Source organism: Phascolarctos cinereus, unplaced genomic scaffold, assembly GCF_003287225.1.
Source record: "Phascolarctos cinereus isolate Bilbo 61053 unplaced genomic scaffold, phaCin_HiC Scaffold_726;HRSCAF=1367, whole genome shotgun sequence".
NCBI classification, from domain to species: Eukaryota; Metazoa; Chordata; class Mammalia; order Diprotodontia; family Phascolarctidae; genus Phascolarctos; species Phascolarctos cinereus.
Window position 1 is genome coordinate 79748166 of NW_027556098.1, and position 23512 is coordinate 79771677.

The window sequence follows — 23512 nt, forward strand, 5'->3', positions numbered from 1 at the left end:
AGCTCTGGCTTACCTTTACAGCCTTATTTCATATTACTTCCCTTTATACACTATGCATTGAAGCCAAACTGGCCTCCTTGTTCCTCATACTTGATACTTATTTCCCATCTGCATGTGTTTGCACAGACTGGAATGTACTTCTGCACACCTCGCCTCTTATAATTCCGAGTTTCCTTTAAGGCACAACTTAAATACTATCTCCTTTCCTGATCTCTCCCTCCACTTTGTACCCAGCTGCTTCTCCTTCCCTCCATCCCAAAATTACTTTATTCATTGTAGTTTGTGTTTATGTGTACATGTTGTATCCTCAGTATCTACCTCAGTGCCTAGTCCGTAATGGGCACTTAATAGATGCCTATTGATTGATGAAAAACTAGTTCTGCTGTCTTTACATGTGACAAACATGTATTAAATCTACTGGGTGCAGAGCACTGTGTGTGGTAGGCACTAAAAGATAGAAAATCCATATAAGACATTGTCCCTGCCCTTCTGGAGCTTATAATGCTGTTAGGTAAATAAAGAACATTAACAAAAAACTATGATACACAATAGTATGTGGTAAGTGCATTGTAGATAAACTTTTATTTGCTACTAATCTTAACTCCAAGTGAGGAAGTTGTTATTAGCTAAGGGAAAACAAGCAAGGCTGTGGAAGAGGGTGAATTTGCATTGGATTTTAAAAACTGAGTAGCACAAAAGGCAAAATGTTCATAGGCAATGCATAACGATCATTTCTGGTTGCAGCCACCATACATGCCAAACACCTTTGGTTGCTGGGGTTTCTCCTGCTCTTAGTTGCTATGTATTAACCCGTTTTTCTGCTACCTTTGTTTCTTTGCTGGCCACAACTGTGCCATATTTTTTGAAGCTGTGCTTCACTGCTCGTGTAAGATGCATATCCTGCCCTTCTTGATCATGATTTTTCAACCCTAGCTGATTTGGATATCCTAAACAGCTCACTCCACATGTATTCACTTTGCCAGAATAGCATTGCAATAAGCATTCTGGTGTTGGAAAAGGAAAGTGAAAGAAGATGGTAAGTGGCCCAGAGTCTAGTTGGCAGAAGGATGTCTCCTCACCACCACCACCACTTCCCATGAATGACCTATGATTGTATTGGTGTAGGGAATTCCCATTGTAGAAATGCCCTCTACCAATACAGATCAACAACTTTTCTGTAATTTACAGCTCAGAGAGGTTTCTAGAGCACTCTGATAGTAAGTGATTTATTCAAGGTCACAAAGCACTTGAATCCAGATATTCCTGACTCTCTTCCTCTCTATCCACTGTCATGCTATTTCACACATAAAATGGGACATTAAAAAGCAAATAAAAGGTGAAATAAGTGGAAGGCCAGAGAGGAAAGAACTCTGTTAACACGAGCTCCGTAGTTAAACTTGAAACCTTAAGTATACTTCTGAAAATTAACATTGTCATACTCTCTATCTCAGGACCTAGAAAAAGGAGAGCCAGAATAACAATAATTTGGTTTTTTTATGTGGAGGCCCATTGTCAGGGAAATGGTTGAACAGATTTTTGGATATGAATATATGTAATGCTGTTGTGTCATAAGAGATGATATATTCAAGGAAAGAATTCAAGGAATTCAAGGAAACATGGGAAGATTTGTATGAACTGATTCACAATGAAGAAACCAGAACAAGGAGAATAATATATATACAGACTTCAGTAATGTAAATAACAACAGCACTAAAAGGAAACTATACTCAAAGAACAGATGATTAAAACACAAATAAATAAAAAGCCAGTCTTTTTTTTGGACAGCCCCAATTGTTGGAAAACTCTGGAATGCTTCTTCCCCTAACCTATCTACTTCTTAGTTTCCTGACTTTCTTCAGAATTAAGCACAAATCCCCCCTTCTCCAGGAGGCCTTTTCCAGTCCCTCTAACTACTAATGCTCTCCTGAGATTGCCTTCCATCTGTTTGGTATATATCTTGTATGTACCTGATCTGTTTGCATGTTGTCTACCCCATTAGAATGTAATTAGAGCATATAGAATAGAATGCATTAGGCTATCTTTGAGGGCAAGAGCTAGTTTTGCCTTTCTTTGTATTCTAGCACTTAGCACAGTTCCTAAAACATAGTAAGTACTTAACAGATGCTTATTGATTGACTATTATCAATGTCCTTTCTAAAATGTGACCACAACTCAATGGACTATCTTCAAAAGTGTTCTGATCAGGACAGTGTACAGTGGAATTATCACCTTCTCACTTCTAGACACTGCCTCAGGGCAACCTAAGATTGCATTAATTGTTTTGAGTGCCACATGACAGTGTTCTCATGAGCTTGTAGTCTACTAAAGCTCCTAGATCTTTTCCAAATGAATTACTCTGTAGTCATGTCTCCTCCACTGTGTGCTTGTAAAGTTGGTTTTTGAAACCCAAGTGTAAGACATTTTATTTTTCATCATCTTATTAGATTTAGCCCGGTGTAGTAAACTTTCATGATCTTTTTGAACCTTCTCAACCATTGTGTTAGCAGTTCTTCCAGGCTTTGGATATGCAGATCATACATTACTTTACCCATGTCACTGATAAAAATGTTAAACAATACAGGGCCAGACACAGATGCCAAACTAAGGAATTTAGGCTTTTATTCAAAGATGTTAGTGAGCTGTTGAATGTGTGAGACTTTCTTTTTGTCATCCATCTTGTGTCTGTATGATCAGAAGCCAAGTAGATCTTCATACTAGAAAGGGGATATGAATGGAAATATGAATATTCTCCCAGTATTATAAATTTGTAAAATTGACAAATTCTCACTTAGAATATAAATTTTCTCCGAGTTTGATTACCATGATACAGTGTTGCACATTCCAGAAGAACTAACAGCTCAGTTTCTTGACCAGCAAGTACGAGTGACCAACTTTTTAACCTAAGATAACCAGTTCTGGAGATCACTAACAAGATGATGTTATTCTCGAACCTTGGTGTAGTCTCTAGCTTAAGGCTCAAGCTACATTGAAACTTATATGGATGTAAGTATTCTAGTAGATATATGTGCTATTTGTGATAGTTTCAAGTCGCACAGCCAGAGAGACATAACTGAATGGTTTTTTGCACAGGCTAAGTACTTAAGAATTGCATAGCCCTTCCCTCTTCTCCTGACCCTAAAATTCATACTCCCCTCACCTATATCAGATAGAAAGATGACTTCAGCCTGCTATAATTTTGAGCACTGGAAATGTATACAAATTAGCTGATATTGATAGTGATGTTATCACTATCAAGTTCTTCCTGTATCTCCTGGAAAGGATTATACTGGTGTAATAGGAAATCTTTGAAAAAGTAAACACAAAAGAAAATCCTGTATTTTTATTGCCTTTGTTTATGATGTTCTCTTTTGCCGGTACATGGTAGGATTCTGCCTTACAGCCTTTTATTTCTTACCTTGAGAATCTTTTCTCAGTGTTAAGTAGCAAAACACACAAGACTCAGCAGTTTCATTTCTTATAACATAAACCAACTCAGAATGTTAGAGAAAGGGACCTTCCAATTATATTGTATCGTACAAATTTATATTTATGTATCTGCTGTAGACAGGAAGATTAGCAGAAACAAACATAAAAAACATGACTTGAAAACTGTTATTCAGTAACAATTAATACTGTAGAAATTAGTTATCAAAAGTATGGCAGCTGTCCTTTTTAAAGAACATTTGATGTAAACATTCTGTGATCTGATTTCATTGTAGCCAGCTGTGAAGTTTTTCAAAATCCACCTCCAGGATTTTTGCCAAGACTTGGTGTGATTGGTTTTTCTGGAATTTTGGGGTTCTTTTTTGCTAAAGGTAGGTGCTGTTTTCAGATGGAATCATGTATAATCAGTAAGGAATCATTAATTACTTTAAGATACATTAATATTTAACATGTATAATTCAGCCCTGAGTTGCACAAAATTCTGGCCATCATAAGAAGTTACATTCTGTTTTTTTTTTTTAATTTTTTTATCAACTTATTTTGATTTATCAACAATCACTTCCATATTCCTTTTTTTAATTAACTTATTTTGATTTATCAACAGTCACTTCCATAAGCTTTTGAGTTTTAAATTTTTTCTCCCTCTCTCCTCACCTTCCTCCCCAAGACAGCACACAATATGATATAGGCTCTATATATACTTTCCTATTAAACATATTTTCACATTAGTCATGTTGTAAGGAAGAATTAGAACCAATAGGAGGAACCACTGAAAAGAAGAAACAAAACACAACAGAAGAAAAAAATAGCAAATAATTTGCTTCGATCTGCATTCAAACTGCATAGTTCTTTCTTTGGATGAAGATAGCATTTTCCATCATGAGACCTTTGGAGATGTCTTAGATCCTTGCATTGCTGAGAAGGGTTAAGTCTATCAATATTAGTCATCACACAATGTGGCTGTTACTATGTACAACGTTCTTCTGGTTCTGCTCACTTCACTCAGAAGTTGCATTCTTAAAAAGTTCAGTTCGAACCAGTAGGATTGTTAAAATGTAATGAATTTGTACTTTTCTTTCTTTCCACTAAATTTGATTTTAGGGACATGTAGTGGTTATTTAGGTTATAAAATACATTATACTGGTCCAGATCCTATCTTTAAAAAAGAAATTGATCTCATTTTAGACATGCTTTCTCAGTTGAAAGAAGGTCTTTTTCTGTACAGGATGGAATTAACTTTTGTCACCCAAAGATATTATATCTCTGCATAATTAACTTTCTATTCTTTTTACTCTAGGGTTACAATCCTTAAAAAAAAGTGACTTCAGTACTATTACATGATGTAATTTTCACTTTGTAATATGCTATAAAGTTTATGTGACATTAAATGTAAAATTATATATCATAACAAACTCTAGGTACTTGAAAAACTAGAAGATTTTTCAATATGTCAGTTTAAGTGTAAAAAACCTATTAAATAGAATTATTGGGTATTTATTACAGCTATTATAAATAAATTCATTTGAAAAATACTGTTAAAATGCTTATATTAAGTTAATCTTGCTACTTTTAGAGAAATGGTAATTTGTAAAGTTTTTCTAGTGTTAGGCTAGTGAATTGTATTCTCTGTTAGAAACTGTACATATCGTCTTGTGGAAAGGACTCCATCACTCAAAAAATGCATGCCTTTGGGCAAGTCACTTTACTTCATAGGGCTGTTGTGAAAAAAGTGCTTTTAAAACCATAAACTGATATATAAATGTGAATCTATTGTTCATAAGATTTTGAACAGGGACCTTAGTAATTATTTAGTCCACCTCCTTGTTTTGCAGATGAGGAAATTGAGGTGCATTTCCACAGGGAAATACTATGAGTAAGGAATCTCTTTTTTTTTTTCAAAGAAATGTCTAAAACTTGGAAATAACAATAGGATTAACTGTTCTGTGCATCTTAGAGCCTAATGTTAGAAAGGAGTTATCATCAGACAATGAACATAACGTTACTCCCAGTTTTTATCACAGTGTCCTAGGATTTAGAGCTTAAACTTAAAAATCATTTGCTCTTCCTTCCTATTTTACAGATGAGGAAACTAGGGCCCTAAGAGATGAATTTTTGTAAAATTACACAGACAGTAAATAGCAGGATCAGGATTCAGACCCATTGTAACCTATGAATATTGAAGGTGCATCGTAAATTAGGTGATAGAGTAACAAAATTCACTAACAATGTGGGGCATGTGGGGGGACTTTCTTTTAACAGGTTCAAAATTAAAGAGGCTCGTGTATCCATTTGGTTTCATGGGCATTACTGCATCTGTCTATTATCCACAAGAGGCTTTTGAATTTGCACAGGTCAGTTACATTTACCAAGCCAAAATCATCTTTGGTTTTTGTTCATATAATTTTTTTATAGTTATAATACTTGATTCTCATCATCTTTAGCAGCTTTCATATTGAGCTTGAAAAGGAGCTTGTTTTTGTGGGGTTTGGTTTTGGTTTTGGTTTTTTTGCATTATCTAGAACAAATTTATCCTGTTTTTTCTGCCTTCTGCTTAATTTATAGCATAATACAAAAATATCTGAATTATTACATAAATGGTGGAGTTATGTTTTTATGATTCATTGCTGTGCAGGGTGTTATTAGATTAGTAGATCTGTTGATTGAGAGGTGATTCTAAGCTATATTCTTAAGACCCTAGATTTCTATCTGGGAGGGACTTGTGATTTTGTGATTATTCAAGAATACATAGCAACATATAAGGTAGAACGTGGTTTTGGAGACCCCTGAATGCTGGGTAAAGAAATTGGAACTTTACAGGATAGGCATTAGAGAGCAGCTAAAGGATTTTGAACAAAGGAATGATACCAATAAATCAATAAGCATTTAATAAGTTCTTGCTATGTTCTAGGCATTGTGCTAGATAAACAAAAATAAAATAGCCCCTGGTCTCAGGGAGCTTATATTCTATCAGAGGAAACAATATGTGTGTGTGTGTGTGTGTGTGTGTGTGTGTGTGTGTGTGTGTGTGTATGTATGTATGTATGTATGTATTATGTATGTATGTATAAAAGTTATACAAAGTCAATGCAAGATAGTTTGAGGGGGGCACCAGTAGCTGGGGGGAATCACGAAGGCCCATGTCTAGAAGGTAGAGACAATGAAGGACATTAAGTTTTCTGAGGAGGAGATGAGGTATCTAGCAGTTGAGGGGAACAGTAAGGACCTCACATAGCAGGTGGTGTTTGGGCTTCAACTTGAAGAGAGGGATTCTTTGAGATGAAAAGGAGTATATCATGTATTCCATGAATAGGGGTTAGCTAGTGCAAAAGCACAAAAATGGGAGGTGGGTTGTTGTGTATGAGAAATGGATAAAAGGCCAATTTGGCTAGATCAAAGATTGCAAAAGTGTAGAGTAAGGAGCGATGAAGAGTCTGGAAGGATAGGTAGGGGCAAGGTCATGAAGGGCTTTAATAGCTAAACAGAGGAGTTTATTCTAGATTCTAGAAATAGAAAGCCATTGGAATTTATTGAATGGAGGAGCAATATGGTCATATCTCTGCTTAAGGAAAATCTCTTTGATAGCAGCATGGAGGATAGAATGAAGTAGGGAGCAGCTTGAGGCAAGGAGACCAATTAAGAAGCTGTTACAGTAAACTAGGCCAGAAGTGGTAAGGGCCTTGGGGCACATCCACAATTATGGGGGGTGACCTGGATGATGAACCAGCAGAGGAGATTGATAAGGAGCAATTAGACAAATAGAGTAGGGCCATGAAAACCTAGAGGATAGAGTACCTAGAAGGAGAGGATAATCATTAGTATCAGCTGTAGCAGAGAGGTTGAGAAGAATAAAGTCTAAAAAAAAAACCATCAGATTTGAGGGTTAAGAAATTATTGGTAACTTTCTGGAGAAAGGAGTTTCATTTAAGTGATGAGGTTGGAAGGTTTGAGGAGTCAGTGAGGGGAGGAGAAATGAAAGTAAGGCATATAGATAGCTTTTTCTGGGAGTTTGGCTGAGAAAGAGAGGAAAGATATAGGACAGTAGTTTGAGGAGATGGTAAGGAGGAAAATTGGGCATGTTTGAAGGCAGTAGGAAAAGAACCAGCAATAGATAAGGAGAGGTTGAAAATTAAAGAGAAGGGATGATTAAGGTTGTAATCTGCTGGAGAAATTGGAGAAGATGGGATTGGGGGCACATTTAAAGGAGTTGGTTTCCATAAGAAGAAGGATCACCTGTCATAGACTAGGAGGAAAGCAAGAGAAAGTGAGGGATTATGTTGAGGCTTTTTGAGATGAAGGGAAAGAGAAGAAGAGGGAGCTCATGTTTAATGGCCTTAATTTTCACAGTAAAGTAAGAGGTAAGGTCTTCAGGTAGATAGAGTAAGTTAAGTCATTATCATTTTCTATATGAGAAGTGTATTCTAAATGATTATTTCTGGCGCAGTATCTCTTAGTTATTCTATGAAGTGGAATTTGAACCCAGGTCATAGACATCTGCAACTAACCATATTGGCTTTTTTCATTTCATTTATTCAGCATGTACTTATTAAATACCTGCTTTATGCTAATTCAACAAATATATATGGAGGACCTATTATGTGCAAGTTGACAGGCAGTATGGATAAAGAGCTACTTGTGGAAGTCAGGAACACCTTGGTTCAAAGCCAACTCTGACACAGATTGACTCTGTGACCCTGGGCCAGGTCTCTCAACTTCTCAGTGTCCCCAGGCAACTTTCTAAGACTTTAAGCTGAGAAGGTTCCAAACTGCATTGCTTGAGGAAATCCCTTCCTGGGAGAGACAGCCTGTTTCTGGCTGTACTTAATCTACCTCTTCCTCCTTATTTCACATTACTCCTCTTCCTGTGCTTGATGTTCCAGTCAAACTGAACTATTTGCTGTTCCCTAAACTCAACATGCCATCATCTCTTGCCTTGGTACATTTACCCAGTTTGTCCTCCATGCCTAATGCGTTCCCTGGTCATCTCTGCTTTTCAGAATCTCTCTTCCTTCAAGGCCCAAGTTAGGTGTCACCTGTTTTGTGAAGCCTTCCCTGAACCTCCTCCTCCTTCCTCTTCAGTTCTTCATGCTTACTCCCACCTCAAATATTTCTAGAATTCTTTATCTGATCTCTCCTTTCCTCCATTCATTCCCTATCCAAGTATTACACTTATCTTTGTCCTTGAGAGCAGAGGCTATTTTAATTTTGTCTTTGTATCTAGGACATAATAGGTACTTAATAAATGTTGAATTGGATTGAGGTATAGAATCTTAGCCGGACTTGGGTGGAAGAGAAGGATTTCAGCAGCAGGAAATGAATATCAAATACTGTGCTAAGTGTAGGGAGGACTATAAAAAAAAATGACAAGGTCTCTGCTATGGAAGTACTTATTGTCTACTTAGAGAGACAAAACACAGACAGTTCTCTACCCTTTTCGTATTTCAGAGGAATTATGGAGGAAGGACCTCAGCCTGAATCAGAAACCTAGATTCTGTTCCCTACTCAGCCAATTGATTATGACCTTGCAGAAGTAATTTGACCTGTTAGGGCTTCAGCTTCTTTTATCTGTTAAATGACAATATAAGATTAGGTGATCTCTAAGTTCACCTCTCACTTTCAAGTGCATGGATTCTCTATAAGCATTGTAAGAGAGTTTGCTATAGATACTACACAAAAATTCTGTAGGCATTTAGACTAAGAAAAATATGGGCTGGGATTAGTCTGAGAAGTCTTCAGAGAGGAGTTAGGTCTTGAGTCAGATGGGAAATATTGTTGAAGATCAGAGAGTATGAGCAAGGTCACAGAGGTGACAAGGAATAAAGGCACATAAGTGGGCAAGGGGGAAGCTAGGAAGGAGACCAGATTGACTGGAATTGTGGATCTATATTTTGGATTAGTTAAAAAGCATTTTGAATCGTCAGGGTGTAGAATCAGACTATAAAAGGCCTTTAGTGCATTTGGACTTGCTCTCATGAGCCAAAGGAAGCTTTTCCAGGCTCCGAAGCAAAGAAGTGACATAATAAAAACAAGATTTTAGAAAGATTAGAGGTACATAAAGTAATGAAATGAAGGAAAGCCATAGAGGCTTTTTTGTCCCTGAGATTTGACAAGAGGTTGTCCTAAGGGATTGGCAGTAGGGATGTATGTAGAAGAAGGGATCATTCCGGGAGACATTGCAAAGATAACTTGCAGGTTACTTACCAGTATGGAGTACTTGAAAAATGCTAGTTTTATTGATAGAATAATGAAAGGTTGTAATTTTTTTAGGACACTTAGTTTTAGACATGTTGAGTTCGAGGACAATACGATATCTAATTAGAAATATCCCATAAGTTCTTACTTAATTAAAATTAGGTTTTTATGCTTTTGGACAACTAGGTATAGTTAACAGAATGTCAGGCTGGAGTCAGGAAGGCCCATCTTCCTGAGTTCAAATCCAGCTTCAGCCATTTACTTGCTGTGTGACCCTGGGCAAGTCACTTAATCCTGTTTGCCTCAGTTTCCTCATCTGTAAAATGAGCTGGAAAAGGATCTGGCAAACCATTACAGTATCTTTGCCAAGAAAACCCCATGTGGGGTCATGAAAAGTCTGACTGAACAACAACAGCAAATTTTATGCTTTTACATCATGTTACATTTAAAGTGTGTATGGACTCAAGAAAGGACTCAAGAGTGGTGTGGAGCCTAGTAACTGGAATTTTACCCCAGGGTTCCACAATTTAGGGTACACTGATCCCACTCAGAAACAATTGAGCTTAGCACTTATTTGCAAGAATAATTACTTAAAATATGTCTTCTTCCAACTACTGCCAATGAACTCTTCTCTGTCCTGCTGCCCCAGCCCCCCACATCAATACTCTTCCAGTAACTTATGATCTCTCCCCACAGGCACTAATTCCCTGGAGTGTCTTTCTCATTATCATGAAGTAATAACCTTCTGTCTCTCCCTTGCTCCTAACTAAGCTTGTCTTTAAAAGCTGACCTGGGCAAATTTCAAGTTTTTACTCTTCCCTCCACCAGACCCAATTGTGGCTATCCTCCTAAATTTCATACAGCCATATACAGTAATATCCTTAGCTTCTTTCATGGGACCATAGATTTAGAGTTGGAAGAGACTTCAGAGGCCATCTAGTCCAAGCCTCTCGTTTTACAGGTGAGGAAACTGTGGTCCATCGAGGTAAAATGCTTTGCCCGAGGTCAATCAAAGGACCAAGTGTCATTTAGGATTTGAACCTAGGTCCCCTTGTTTCCAGAGCCTTTGCTCTTTCCCTGGCAGTGGAGTACTTTCTTTGACTTACTTCGGGTGACTTCAGTAACCTGAACCATAGCTTTAAACTGAGAAGTAAGTGGGGAAAATCCTTTGAGAAAAATATCCTTCATGAAGTTCATGCATTGCATTTTGTAGGTCAGAGAGATATGGAAGCATTCCTTTAGGACAAAGTGATCAGAATTGTAGATAAAATTAAACTTGCAGGTACATAAACTGAGTTACAACCAGCAAAAGGGCCAGGAGAGCTTTGAGGAACCAAAATATTAAGAAACGACTAATAACCCAAAGCATGAAGTAATTTAATGAAGGGACAGCCAATGAATTGTACGTGCTTCAGTAGCAATGATGTAATCAACATGTTACATCCCACTCACTGAGGTGAATCATTGTATCTCTGAGTCATCAAAAAAAGGTTAAATTAGGGTCAATGAACTCTTTTTAGAAAAGAGAGGAATGTGTTTATAAAGACTTCCATAAAATACTAGTTAACAAAAATACATATCTTCATTCTCAAACTTTTCAGGGAATACCTTAACACTCTAGGAAGTCTCTCTTCAGAGAATAAAACTGACAGATGCTAGCTATATTTGGTAAATTTACTCCATGATACAGATTTTCGAGTAGATAAATTGGGGGACTTTAGGAATCTATAATTCTGAAAATTAGGTTTTTCTTCCCTAGTCCACTTGTGTTGAAAGAAGATTCAAGTTCCTCATTCCATTTCTAAAATGATCTAACATTCAGATATTCTGGAAGAATTCCCCATGCCTTTTGCCTCATCCCCTCTTAAGGGTTTCAGTTTTACTCTGAGTTGTTTCTGGGAAAGTTGTGATAAACTATATCTAAGAAGAAAGAAATATCAACTCTCCAGGTATTGTATATCCTGACATAGCTTCAAATCCTTAGTTTCGTTTATAATCTTCCTGGAGAAGGCCTTTCCCAGCCCCAATAATTAATTTTTCTTTTCCTCTTCAAATTCTTTTATGTTTAGTTACCTTTTTACATGGTATATTCCTAGTAGAATGTTAGCTCCACAAGATAAAAGAACTATTTATTTTCTTATACCCAATGCCTAGCACCTTGCTTTGCATATCATATGTGTATAATAAATACTTATTGAATTAAATATAAATTTACCTAGATCTTTTGCATTAAGTAAACCTGAATTTTTTGCCCAGAAGTTAGTAATCTTGTTCCATGTTAGAACTGACCTTCGCAGTTAGGGCCCTTCCATAGTCTTAACCCTTGTGGTTTAAAGTATATGCAGGAGGGGTGGGGGGAGGAGGTGGGAGAGTAATATTTTTAAAGGAACCATTGGAATTCAGAAGTATTAAAATATTACACACACACACACACATTCACATTCTCTCTCTCTCTCTATTTCTCTCTCTTTCTTCCTCCCCTTTACACCCTTCCCGGCCCTCCTGCCCCCCCCCCCAAGTCCCTAATATTTAGGACACAAATAAACAAGACTTCATTCAGGCTCTTTGGGCTTATGGATAGTTTGTGAGTGTCAGAGCTCTAGGGTATAGCTTTACAAATTAAAGCTGTCTCCAGACTTCAACATAAATTTATAATGACCCAACTTTTCATTGTATACAAGCATAATGCAACCTTCAGAATTACATGGAAAATAAATTATTTCATGGATAAGCTTTGAAGTTATGTCAAAGGAAAAGAATAACTATCTGTTGCCCCATACAGGCATTTTGGAGCACTTTCAGAATTTTAAAAGATTTTTAGTTAGTTTCTATTAGTGCAAACTACTCTGACACCTGCAGCATACATTTTATGGATGCTTCTCTGTGCCCACCATATAGGATAAAAAGATAACATGTAATGCAGTCCTAGAATAAGAGTCTGAACTAAAGGTGGTGATATTGTAAATAGAGAGGAGAGAATGGATACAAGGGGCATGTAGAGATAGGTTTTATATAAGACTTGGGAACTGACTGGATATAAGGAATGAGAAAAAAAGGAAAAGACAAAGGTGATTCTGAGATTTTGAGCCTGGATGACTGTGGGAATGGTGGTGCCAACAATAGATATAAGACAGTTATGAGAAGGGGCAAAAGGGTTTTTTTTGTTTTGTTTTGGGGTGGAGTGGAATGACGATTTCCATTTTAGACACATTAAAACATCAGTGGAGATGGCCTGAAAATAGGTAGAAATTAACAGACTAAAACTCAGATGACAGATGGAAGATAGAGTTATAGACTTGATTATCATTTGTAGAGAAGGGATAGATGAAATGAAAGGAATGGTTGATATGAGGGTAGAAAGCAGGTAGAGAGAGGAGGGCTGAAGATAAAGCCTGGTAAATCACCTCTAGGAAGCTAGGAGAGAAAAAAGATAAAAAACCACAGATACTAAGCAGGCAGCAGCAAGAGAAATAGGAGAACCAGGGAAGGGCAGGCCCATTGAACCCAAAGGAGGGAAGTGTATACAAAGGGAAGGAGCCCAATAGGAGTCTCTGTAGCCAAAGAGGATAAGATCTGAGAAAAGGTTGCTGGAATGAAACCTTTCTATGGGGTGGTGGGACTGGAAGTCATGCCAGGGACTGAAGAGTACATAAGTTGAGAAAGTAGAGGCAGCTGGCATGAGCTATTCTTTTTCAATGTGTTTGTTCTCTCTTACCTCTTCTATTCATTTTTCTTATTCTTTCTTTTGTTATAATTATGTGTGTACATGTTTTATCCCTGAAGAAACTTGGAAAAGATTTTGAGACAGGAAGAAGCATTTATCATTTATGTATCTTCAGCATCTTACACATAATAGGCACTTAATAAACATTTTTTGAATGTGTCCTTGCAGTACAAGTATAGAGAAGCATAAAACAGGATTTAACATGTTTTCACAAATCATGCATATTGTTTTGTAGCATTATTTCGTTTCTGCCAAAAATTTAATTTAACATGCTTTCATGAACTGTGTATATTGTTTTGTAGCATTATTTCATTTCTACCAGAAAGCGAACACAAGTCTTTTTAATATTCACTCATTACTTTAGAACTTCACTAATGTTGTTGTTTTGGCTGAGTTTAAAAAATTTTTCCCAAGGAAAAAAAAAAAAGAAATTTTTCCCATGCCCTATCATCACAGCATTGCTTTCCTACATATTCTTTTTCATTCCTTGCCATACAAAAGTAAGCATTATTTGTAACATATTGTGTGTGACAGATAGTTAATGTTGCCTACCCCCTCCATAACAGTCTAGTTCATTTATTCAGTTCTAATTTAGGTAATACAAATAGGCAAACATTGTCAGAATTTGTTGTGATTTAAGAATCCAGGGGACAGGGTGGAGAAGGTGAGGAGAAAGCCAAACACTATTGGATACCTTTCCTTTTGATTGCCTTTTGAAGCTTCAAATTTACCTAACTCACATGCTCTTCATCAGTGACAGTCATCATTGAGCAGGGCTCCTCTGAGGAGCACTAGGTAGCCTTGAATTTTTTAGACTCCTGAGGGAGCTTAGCAAATTTAGACATTTCCATAAACAAAAGAATAGAAAAGGAAGATTGTATATGACACTGAATTTCTAATAATACAACTTATTTTAAGTATATCTTATATTTAACACCATAGTATCAACATTGCCCTGCTCACCTATATCCCTTACTGGACTTCCTTCTGCTTTCCTTTCTGTATTTTCATATGTTTCATTAATGATATTTTCTTTCTCTTCTTCCTTTTGGAGGGTGAGGTATCAACATCACTACTTCCCCTCACCCTTCCCTTCATATCTCTCTTCTCCTCATAAACTCATCCTTTATGAGAAATATAGTTGTCTCTAAAAATGTATGTTTCATTCTGCACCTCTACATAGTCTTTTCCCACAGATAGGAAGCATGATTCATTATCAGCTTTCTAGAGTTGTGATTGGACATTGCATTAATCATAGTTCTTATACACATAGGTCTTTCTCAGTCGATTTCCTTTACAGTGTTATAGTTATTATGTAAATTATTCTCCTGGTTCCAGTCACTTCACTCTGCATCAATTAATACAAGTCTTTCTAAGTTTTTCTAAATCTGGCCCTTTCACAATTTTTAATAGTGCAGTAATAGTCCATTACATTCATATACCATGATTGTTCAGCTTTTCCCAAATATTAGCCATTGATTATAGGTTCCCTGAGATCAGGGTTTCTCTGCTTACCTTTGCACATAGTAGTTGCTTACCATTTGTTGAGAATTGAATTGGATTGAAGTTGGGCTCAGTTGCTAATACACCGTAGTGTGAATCTTCCAGTTTGGGAGTCTTTTAACCTTATATTCTATTATCTGTGATATATGAAAGCAACTCAGATGTGAGTCTCATCACAGTTATTCAGTTTGGAGCAAAGCTAGAACTAGCATAGAACAGCTGGGATTTTTCTTAAGACATAGGCTGCAATTAGGGTCTCCCCTTCCCCCCCCAAACAAAGAGGTGCTTGGAGCCTGGCCTACCATGCCCATGGTCCCTTGGCCATCATTTCCCTCTGCTGAATGGCAGTTAGTCGAAGAGGTATTTATTAACTACCAACTGTGTGCCAGGCACTACTAAGCTCTGGAGATACAAAGAAAGGCAAAAGACAGCTGCTACCCTGAAGGAGTTCATAATCTAAGGAGGGAGACAGCATGCAAACAAATATGAACAAAAAGGTGATATACAAAACAAATAGGAGATAATCACAAAGAGGAAAGGAGCTAGAATTTAGAGGGGTCAGTAAAGGCTCACAGTCTTATGGGGGAGACCACAAGTAAACAAATACGTAATGCAAGCTGTTCACAGGATAAATAGGAAATAAGAGGAGAAGCACTAGAGTTGAGAGGGATTGGGAGAGGCTTCTTATAGGAGGTGGGATTTTAGCTAAGGCTTGAAGGAAACTCAGGAAGCCAGGAGGCAGAGATGAGGAGGAAGAGCATTCCAGGCCTGAATGGCTACCAAAGCAAATTCCTGGAGCCAGGAGTCTAAGTTTAATTCATTTAAACTTTTATTAAGCATCTACTACTGTGTACCTTGCACTGTGCAAAATGAAGCTGGAAATATAAATAAGAAAAAGAAACAGTCCCTGCTCTTCCATGGGAAGGGAACCCCAGAAAGTATGAACACAGAAAGTAGAGTTACCTGGAGGGTTGTCAGCCCTCTACAGAGAAAGGCTTTGGGAAAAGTTTACTGCTCTGCCCTCCAGTCTGAGGGGAGAGGCAACTGAGTGTGAATTGAGAAGGCGTGATATCAAAACCTTAGTCCTTCCGTGTATGTTCTATGTGACCTTTGTATAGCTTATTTGTACTTACTTGTTTGCAGATTGTCTGCCTCATTAGATTGTGAGCTTCTTGAAGGCAGGAACTGTCTTTTTATTAATTTTATATCACTAACTCATAGCATAGTGGCTGACACCTAGTGAGTACTTAATAAATGCTTGTGGACTGACTCATTCAGCAGAGTGCTTGTCCTTCTTTCTCAAAGAGGACCATGACATCAGGAAGGTGATATCATCACTTACAAGTGAAGAATTTAATCAAGGGAGGCCTGTGCAAAGTCACCAGCCTCACTTTCTCTTCCTGAGCCATCTGGGCCCAGTGGCAAGCTATAGATGAGGATGACTGGAAGTGGCCCCAGATGCAGTAGTAGACCGGCCTTTTTAAGCTAAGGTCTTTCCTAGGTCTCGGTTTGACTGAGGCAATACCCATTCAGTGATTAAGGCTAGAAGAATGGCTTCTTTTACCTAGTCAAAAAGAAAAATCAATTTGGGAGAAGACCCTCAGGGTTTCTGGCTAAAACAGAAACAGTTGCTATTTACATTCACTCTGCACTCTCTGAGTCCAAACAGTGACCAGATAGGGCTTGGGCTGGAATCTATTGTTACAGCTGTGGGGTATAATGGCCATGGAACCCTGAAGTGTTGGATCCCCTGAGTATCTTACTCATGAAGGGCCTTGAATACCAAACAGGATTTTGTATTTAATCCTGGAGGTGATAGGGAGCCACTGGAGTTCATTGAGTATGGGGTGGCATGGTCAGGCTTGTTCTTTAGGAAAATCACTTTGGGAGCTAAACGGAGGATGGGCTGGGGTAGAGAGAGACTTGAGGCAAACAGACCCACCCAAAGGCTATTGCAGTAAGACCAGGAAGGAGGTGATAAGGGCCTATACAAAGAGTGGTAGCAGTGTCAGAGCAGAGAAGGGGGTGTATTCAAGAGATCTTGCAAAGTGAAATTGGTAGTCCTTTGCAACAAATTAGATATAAGGGCGTGAGAGATAGTGAGGAATTGATACTGCTGCCTAGGTTGTGATCCTGGGGGACTGTGAGGATGGGGAGGGTTTGGGGAATATGAATTCCATTTTGGATGTGTTTAAGATCAATCAATAAATATTTATTAAGCACCTACTCTGTGCCAGGCACTGTGCTAAGCTGTGGGAAAACAAAAGGAGGCAAAAGACAGCCTCTGCTCTCCAGGAACTCAAAATATAATTGGGGTGGTGTCTGTTAGACATCTAGTTTGATGTCCTAAGGCAGTTGGAGATGTCAGGAGTGCAGCAGAAAGGATAGGGCTAGATAAGTAGATTTGAGAATTCATCACCATAGATGTGATAATTGAATCCATGGGAGCTGAATGAGATCTTCAAGTGAAGCATGCCTTCCAGTGCAAGTTAGGCATTAGGGTGTCATTGCTTCCTGCACTTGCTGTCCTGGGGATCTATGCCACTTGTTATACCATATAATAGGATCAGTGGTGATCTACCTACCTTCCTGAGATAAATTTGCCATTCCCAGTCCCTATCCTCCTTCATTCCTTTCCATTGGTCCCTCTGGAATCTTCCCCTTCATCCTAGATATCTTTTCATATTGCTTATTCCTTACTTCTTCTGATATTCACTGAAAGTAAGCTTTTTCCTCAGGTCTCCCTAAGGCTGGTTATTTTTGCTCTCATTCTGTTTTCACACAGGACCAGGAAGAGAAGTCAGCATATTGTTTTCATCCCCTGCCGCTGCTCTCAGACCTTCTCATCATCCCTCAGTAGTGCAATAACCACCTTCTCCCTTTACAAGTCACTTAATCCCATTGAAATCCTTACTACTGTCATTTGTGGCCTTCTAGGTCATTCTCCTTCCTCCCCAGTAAATTCAGATTTACAGTCATCTTCTCCCCTCTACATACCTCTTCGAACACCTTGGCCTCCCAATCCTCATTCTCCTCAGCCTGCATGACGTCGCCAGTCCGTGTCAACCACATGTGATTTCCTGTGCTTTAGCCCTTTCCCCACACACACACCCCCCAAATAAATTTGATCCAAGGTGCAGGAATTCCTAGTTACAGCTCAATATATAGATGCAAAAGTTCTTTAGAATGAATTGTATACTGTTCTATATAAAGCCTTCAGTTCCATTATCTTTCAAAATTTTATTTTATCATATATTGTTTATAGTCATTTTTATTTTACAATTATTAGCTTGGGATTAAAATGATCTATTCATGTTGAAATGTGTAAGGTTTTTTTGGCATTTTCTGTTATTGTTTCCACTCTCATTTGTGGCTTTTGGTGTTGCCCGCAATCAGATTGTACACCGAACAGAGAGGTGTGAAATAAACTTGAGACATGGGCCAGGTGGAGCAGCAGAACTGACTCAGTTTATTTATCTGAGGGTACAGGATATATATATAGAAAATCTAGCCTAACTTCAAAGAGTCCTCCCCGTGAGATACTCCCTAGAACATTTGCTGAGGACGTGACAACATAAATTTCCTCGTTATCAGGGTTCCTAGATTGGGTTGTAAATTCCAAGGTTTTTCCAGGTGCCTTGGTGCCACCCGCATAGAGGAGTGAATGTGTAAATCTAAGGTTCAAAGAGTGAGAAGGAATGTCTCAGGAACCTCCTAATCAGGAAGGGATTGGAGAGCCTCTTAATCATTGAGCCCTTTCAGGTAAAAGCCTGGGCAGAGGTCAAACTCTGCCCTGGATCTTAAACCCTAATCAGACTCTTAAGATCGGCCCTCAACATTTTGGCATTAAACATGATCAGTAAGCAAAGCAAACAGACTTTAAATAAATATTACTTTGTACTTTAGAATGACCTAAATGAATTGTGTATTTTCTTTCTGTGTGTGTGTGTGTGTGTGTGTGTGTGTGTGGCAGTTGGGGTTAAGTGACTTGCCCAGAGTCACACAGCCAGTGAGTGTTATGTGTCTGAGGCCAGATTTGAAATCAGGTCCTCCTGACTCCAAGGCCGCTGCTCTATCTATTGTGCCACCTAGCTGCCCCTTGAATTGTGTACTTTCAATAACGTGATGAATTCTTGAGTTTCTTATTATTTCTGCTGTTTATAAAGTTATTTTTATTTTCTCTATTTTAACATCTATGTGTAAATTTATCCCAAAATCACAAAAATATAGTAACTGACATGATAGTATTAGTATTCATCTGTTTCACATCGTTTAAGGGTAAAATGTTTTAAGGTTTTAAAACATATTCCAATTAAAATGAATATATGTCAAAATAAGTGACAGTACAACAGTAGTTATTATCATCAGGGTCATATATGTAAACACTTATTACAGCAGTATGTTTTCTTCCCTCCACTTCACTTCTCTACATGCACTTTACATCACCATACACAAAAACCCCAAGTTGTTTGTTTTTTGTATTTAATGAGCTAATTTCATAGTATGCATACTTAGGGCAGGTTTGAATTGATCCTACTTACATATCTGATTCATGTGTGTGTGTAGAATACACATGCATAGCACAGAAGCTTGCTCTGTTTCAAGAACCTCACGTTTAGCCAGTTAAAACATCTTGACATATCCCTTACTGGGTCAGTCATAGTATATTTTGTTTATTTGATGAGAAGTACTCTAAAACTCATTTTTATTAATTAGTAAGTCAACAAGTATTATAAGAAATTTAGCAAACTTAATAATAGCTAACATTTACATAGCACTTTAAGGTTTGGAAAGTACTTTACAAATATTATCTCATTTGATCCTCACAATAATCTTGGAAGGTATGTGCTATTATTATCCCCATTTTACAGATGAGGAAACTGAGGCAGAAAGGCTAAGCAACTTGTTCAGAGTCAGAGTAAGTGTCAGAGGCCAGATTTGAACCCAGGTTTTCCAGACTCCAAGCCTAGTGCCCTTTAGGACTTTATGTTTTGTGAAATTTGTTAGAAAAAAGCATTTTTATTAGCCTCAATGAGGTATTCTAAATATTGAGGGTAATGGCATAAGTGTTTAAAATCCTAGCTTTGATGCATTCTGATGGTTGCAAGTTAGTGACAGAGATCGTCTTTGGAAAATAGTGCTGAGAGATGTGGAAATTTTTTTTTTATTAGGAATTTCAGGAAGGTGGCTAGGTGGCACAATGGTTAGAGCACCAGCCCTGGATTCAGGAGTACCTGAGTTCAAATCCGGTCTCAGACATGTAACACTTACTAGCTGTGTGACCCTAGGCAAGTCACTTAACCCCATCACGTAGCCAAAAAAATAATAATAATTTCAGGAAGCCAGAGGCATCTTATTAATTGATAAATCTTTATATTTCTATGATCTGTAATTTTGCCAGAATGAGTTATCTTCCCCCCACTAATGCAGATTGCAACCCCTCAATAATTTAATAGATATAGACCATCTTCAAGAGTGGCTATTGCCAAAAAACCCATTGTCCCAGAGCCAAACTGGTGATGAGCAGAAATTCTCTGTTAACAAGGCTAGATCTTGGACAACAAACACATAATCATCCCTGGGCCCATATTCAAAGCCTTTATAGTTTCATAAGACATGCCAGAGCTTGTGCTCTTCTGGCATTGCTTTCAGGAACTCAGGGACTCCACACTGCAGTTAGGCATTGGCATCAAATTTCATAGAAATATGTGAGCATATGAATTATGGAGAGAAAAAAGCCAGTTTTTTTCATGATTAAGTATTGTTGCCTTCAGCTGTCATGTCAGTGACTTATTTTCGTCATCATTTAATAAGAGTGTTTTCTGCAACTCTTCTCCAGAGACATGAAAGGAACTTTATTTTTTAAAGGAGCTAGAAACTTTTAGTTTAGCATTTATTTTGCTCAGTCCTAAATCTGCTTGCTATGTGGCAGTAACACCTGAATAATGCCTAGTCTTTTTCCATGCTGCCATGGAACCTCATGGATCCTGTTTACTTAGTTGTACATCAGAATTATTTAAGAAGGACCACTTAAAGCCTCAGAAGTATCTGATCTAGTATTCATTTTAACGATGTTAATCCAGGTACTTTGTGTTAGCCCTCCTCTGTGTCTCTCCTGGTGTATATGTTTGCATTTGAAAGATTGTATTTAGGCTTTAGCATTAATATTCTGTTTCAGATTTTGTTGGTTCTATAAAATTTTAATGTTTACATTCTTCTGACTAGTTAGTAACTAGATTTGGCTGCTTAACAGTGAAATATTTCATCACACTTTATTATGTTAGAAATTTAGAAGATGAGGTATTGAATTTGGTCCTATGAACTGTCCAATATTCCTTCAGGTCCAAATTTACAAGAAATTCTTTATCAGATTTTAAAAAGTATACTTTAAAATAAATGTGTGAAAGTTACATGGATTAATTATTTAACTAACTTTTTAGGATGATTAGGTAAATTAGTTGAGTCGATAGTACAAATTAACTATAACTATATGCAAAATGCTCTTTGAAATGAATATTAGAATTCCTTAAGGATGGGCAGTTTTATTATTTGTTGTGACAGAATTTTTCTGTGGCAATATATCTCTAATTATAAAGTCATTAGGAAAAGCTTAGCATGTAAGTATACCTTAGTACAACTTTAAAGGAAGGTAACTGTAGTCAAACAAATTGTTTTTCCAGTATGTGCTTTTTGTAGATGTTTACGAAATATAACTCTCCATTAGATGCAATTTGCATTTCCAATCTAAGCTTATTCTTCTCAAGTTCAAAAAAATAATATTCTTTCTCTGTCCCTCTTTTCTACTCCCTCCTTAAATATATATTTTATTTTTCATTTCATTGGTAGAATTACACACACATATATGGGGAGAGAATGTTAGATCATTTTACCTATTCAGTAAGCTAACAGAAATTGTTTTATCTTTTCTAGGCATAAAATATCAATAAATAATTGATATTTGGGGACATATTTTTTTATAATAACCTTGGGATCATTGTGACATTTTCTGATTAAATTACTGTTACTTGACTTTTCTTTGTAATTTTAGGCAAACATTTAAACTGATGAAGAGTTATTTGTCTATATTTCCTGTTCTTCCAAGCTGCTAGTGCCTTTTCCCAAAAGTTATGTAATTTTGTATCAATTTATATTTGTGCATGTTGTCTTCTCTAATAGACTGTAAGTTCCTTAGGGCAGGGACCATTTCATTTTTGTATTTGAATTCCCAGGACCTAGCATATAGCACTACTTAACATATGCTTATTGGATGCTTGGAGAGAATAAAAGTTACTGGAGCCTGCTATTTCATATCCATCCAAATTTTGAAAGTATTTCCAAAATTATGAAGAGTCTGGAAACCATGATCCACTAGGAATAGTTGAATGAAGGAACTGTGTATTTTTAGTCTGGCTAAGAAAAGCAGGGGACGAGGTGGGTGGGTCATAGCAGTGCAGGAAGGAAGGATAGGAAGAGTAGAAACATAATAACTGTCTCCAGATATTTGAAGGATTGTCAGATGAAAGAGAAAGCAATCTTATTTTGTGTCTCTTCAGAGGGCAGAATGAGGACAAATCAGGGGAAGTTAGAAGAAGCCAGATTTCAACTGGATATAAGAAGGAACTTTATAACCATTTGAGCTGTCCAAAAATTAGGTGGTTATGAAGTAGTGAGCGCTTTGTCATCGGAAGTATTTAAACAGAGTAAATAACTATCTGTTAGGTAGATTGTAGAGGATATTCCAGCATCATGTGGGAGGTTGTATTAAAAAGAGCTTTATGATTCCTTCCAGCTATAAGATAAAATAATTATTTGGGCTTTGAAGATTATCTAGTTTTTCTAATAAGTTTGGATAGTTTTATTTAAGATCATCTTGCAAAAAAAAATCCAAATAAAAGTTTTGCTGGGTATAATGTCCATGACTTCCAACAATTAGCACAGTCTTACAGTTTTTTGTTTTGTTTAATCTTCTATGGGACATGTGTGGAATTGGAAGATAGGGATGGAGTGGAAATGAATGATGTGCCTGAATTTTTGGCATCTTATATGTTATTTGTGGTAAATGACTCTTTAAAATGTTTGCAGTTAGCAACACACTTCCCTTGTTGTCCTTTTTACTCTTTGCATCATTCTTACTATCCTAATTTTTGCTTACATGGCACTGCTTTTAATGTGTATATCACAAATCTGTATGTAGTTTCTTTAGATAATGATTTTTAAAAAATTTTTAATGAAAATGGAGGAAATTATCTGATCCTTTATATTATATTTATATTGCCTTTATATTAATCTTTAACTTAATTCAAGGTCAATGGAGAGAAATTGTATGATTGGGGCTTACGAGTATTTATAATCTTAGAAGATGTGTGGAAGACATACTTTCAAACGGATGCAGACCGGGAAAAGGTAAGAAATATCTTTCATGATCTGCTTTATTAATAAAAATTAATTTCTTTAAAGATTTGTTCAGAGTTTCAAAAAAGAACACAAAACTTCTTATCCTCGTAGTTCTATTTTAGTGGAGTTTGGGAAGAGAGTGACTAAATGCAAAACCTCTTTAACATTTGGACATTATCAACAATCCCAAATTAGTGATGTCCCTTATTCATGTAGTGCTATGATCTCACTCTCAATTTTCACTTTTTTTTGTATTTA

The 23512-nt window shown here is 37.1% G+C and overlaps 1 protein-coding gene across 1 annotated transcript in view; it reads left to right on the forward strand.

Moving 5' to 3' along the window:
- The window catches only part of APOO (apolipoprotein O), a 79740-nt gene that overhangs the window by 53988 nt on the left and 2240 nt on the right, over window positions 1–23512 (forward strand). The window contains exons 5-7 of the mRNA XM_020989885.2: window positions 3720–3815; window positions 5704–5795; window positions 23165–23263. Coding sequence (XP_020845544.1) covers window positions 3720–3815; window positions 5704–5795; window positions 23165–23263 — 287 coding nt within the window. The remainder of the gene's footprint in view (window positions 1–3719; window positions 3816–5703; window positions 5796–23164; window positions 23264–23512) is intronic.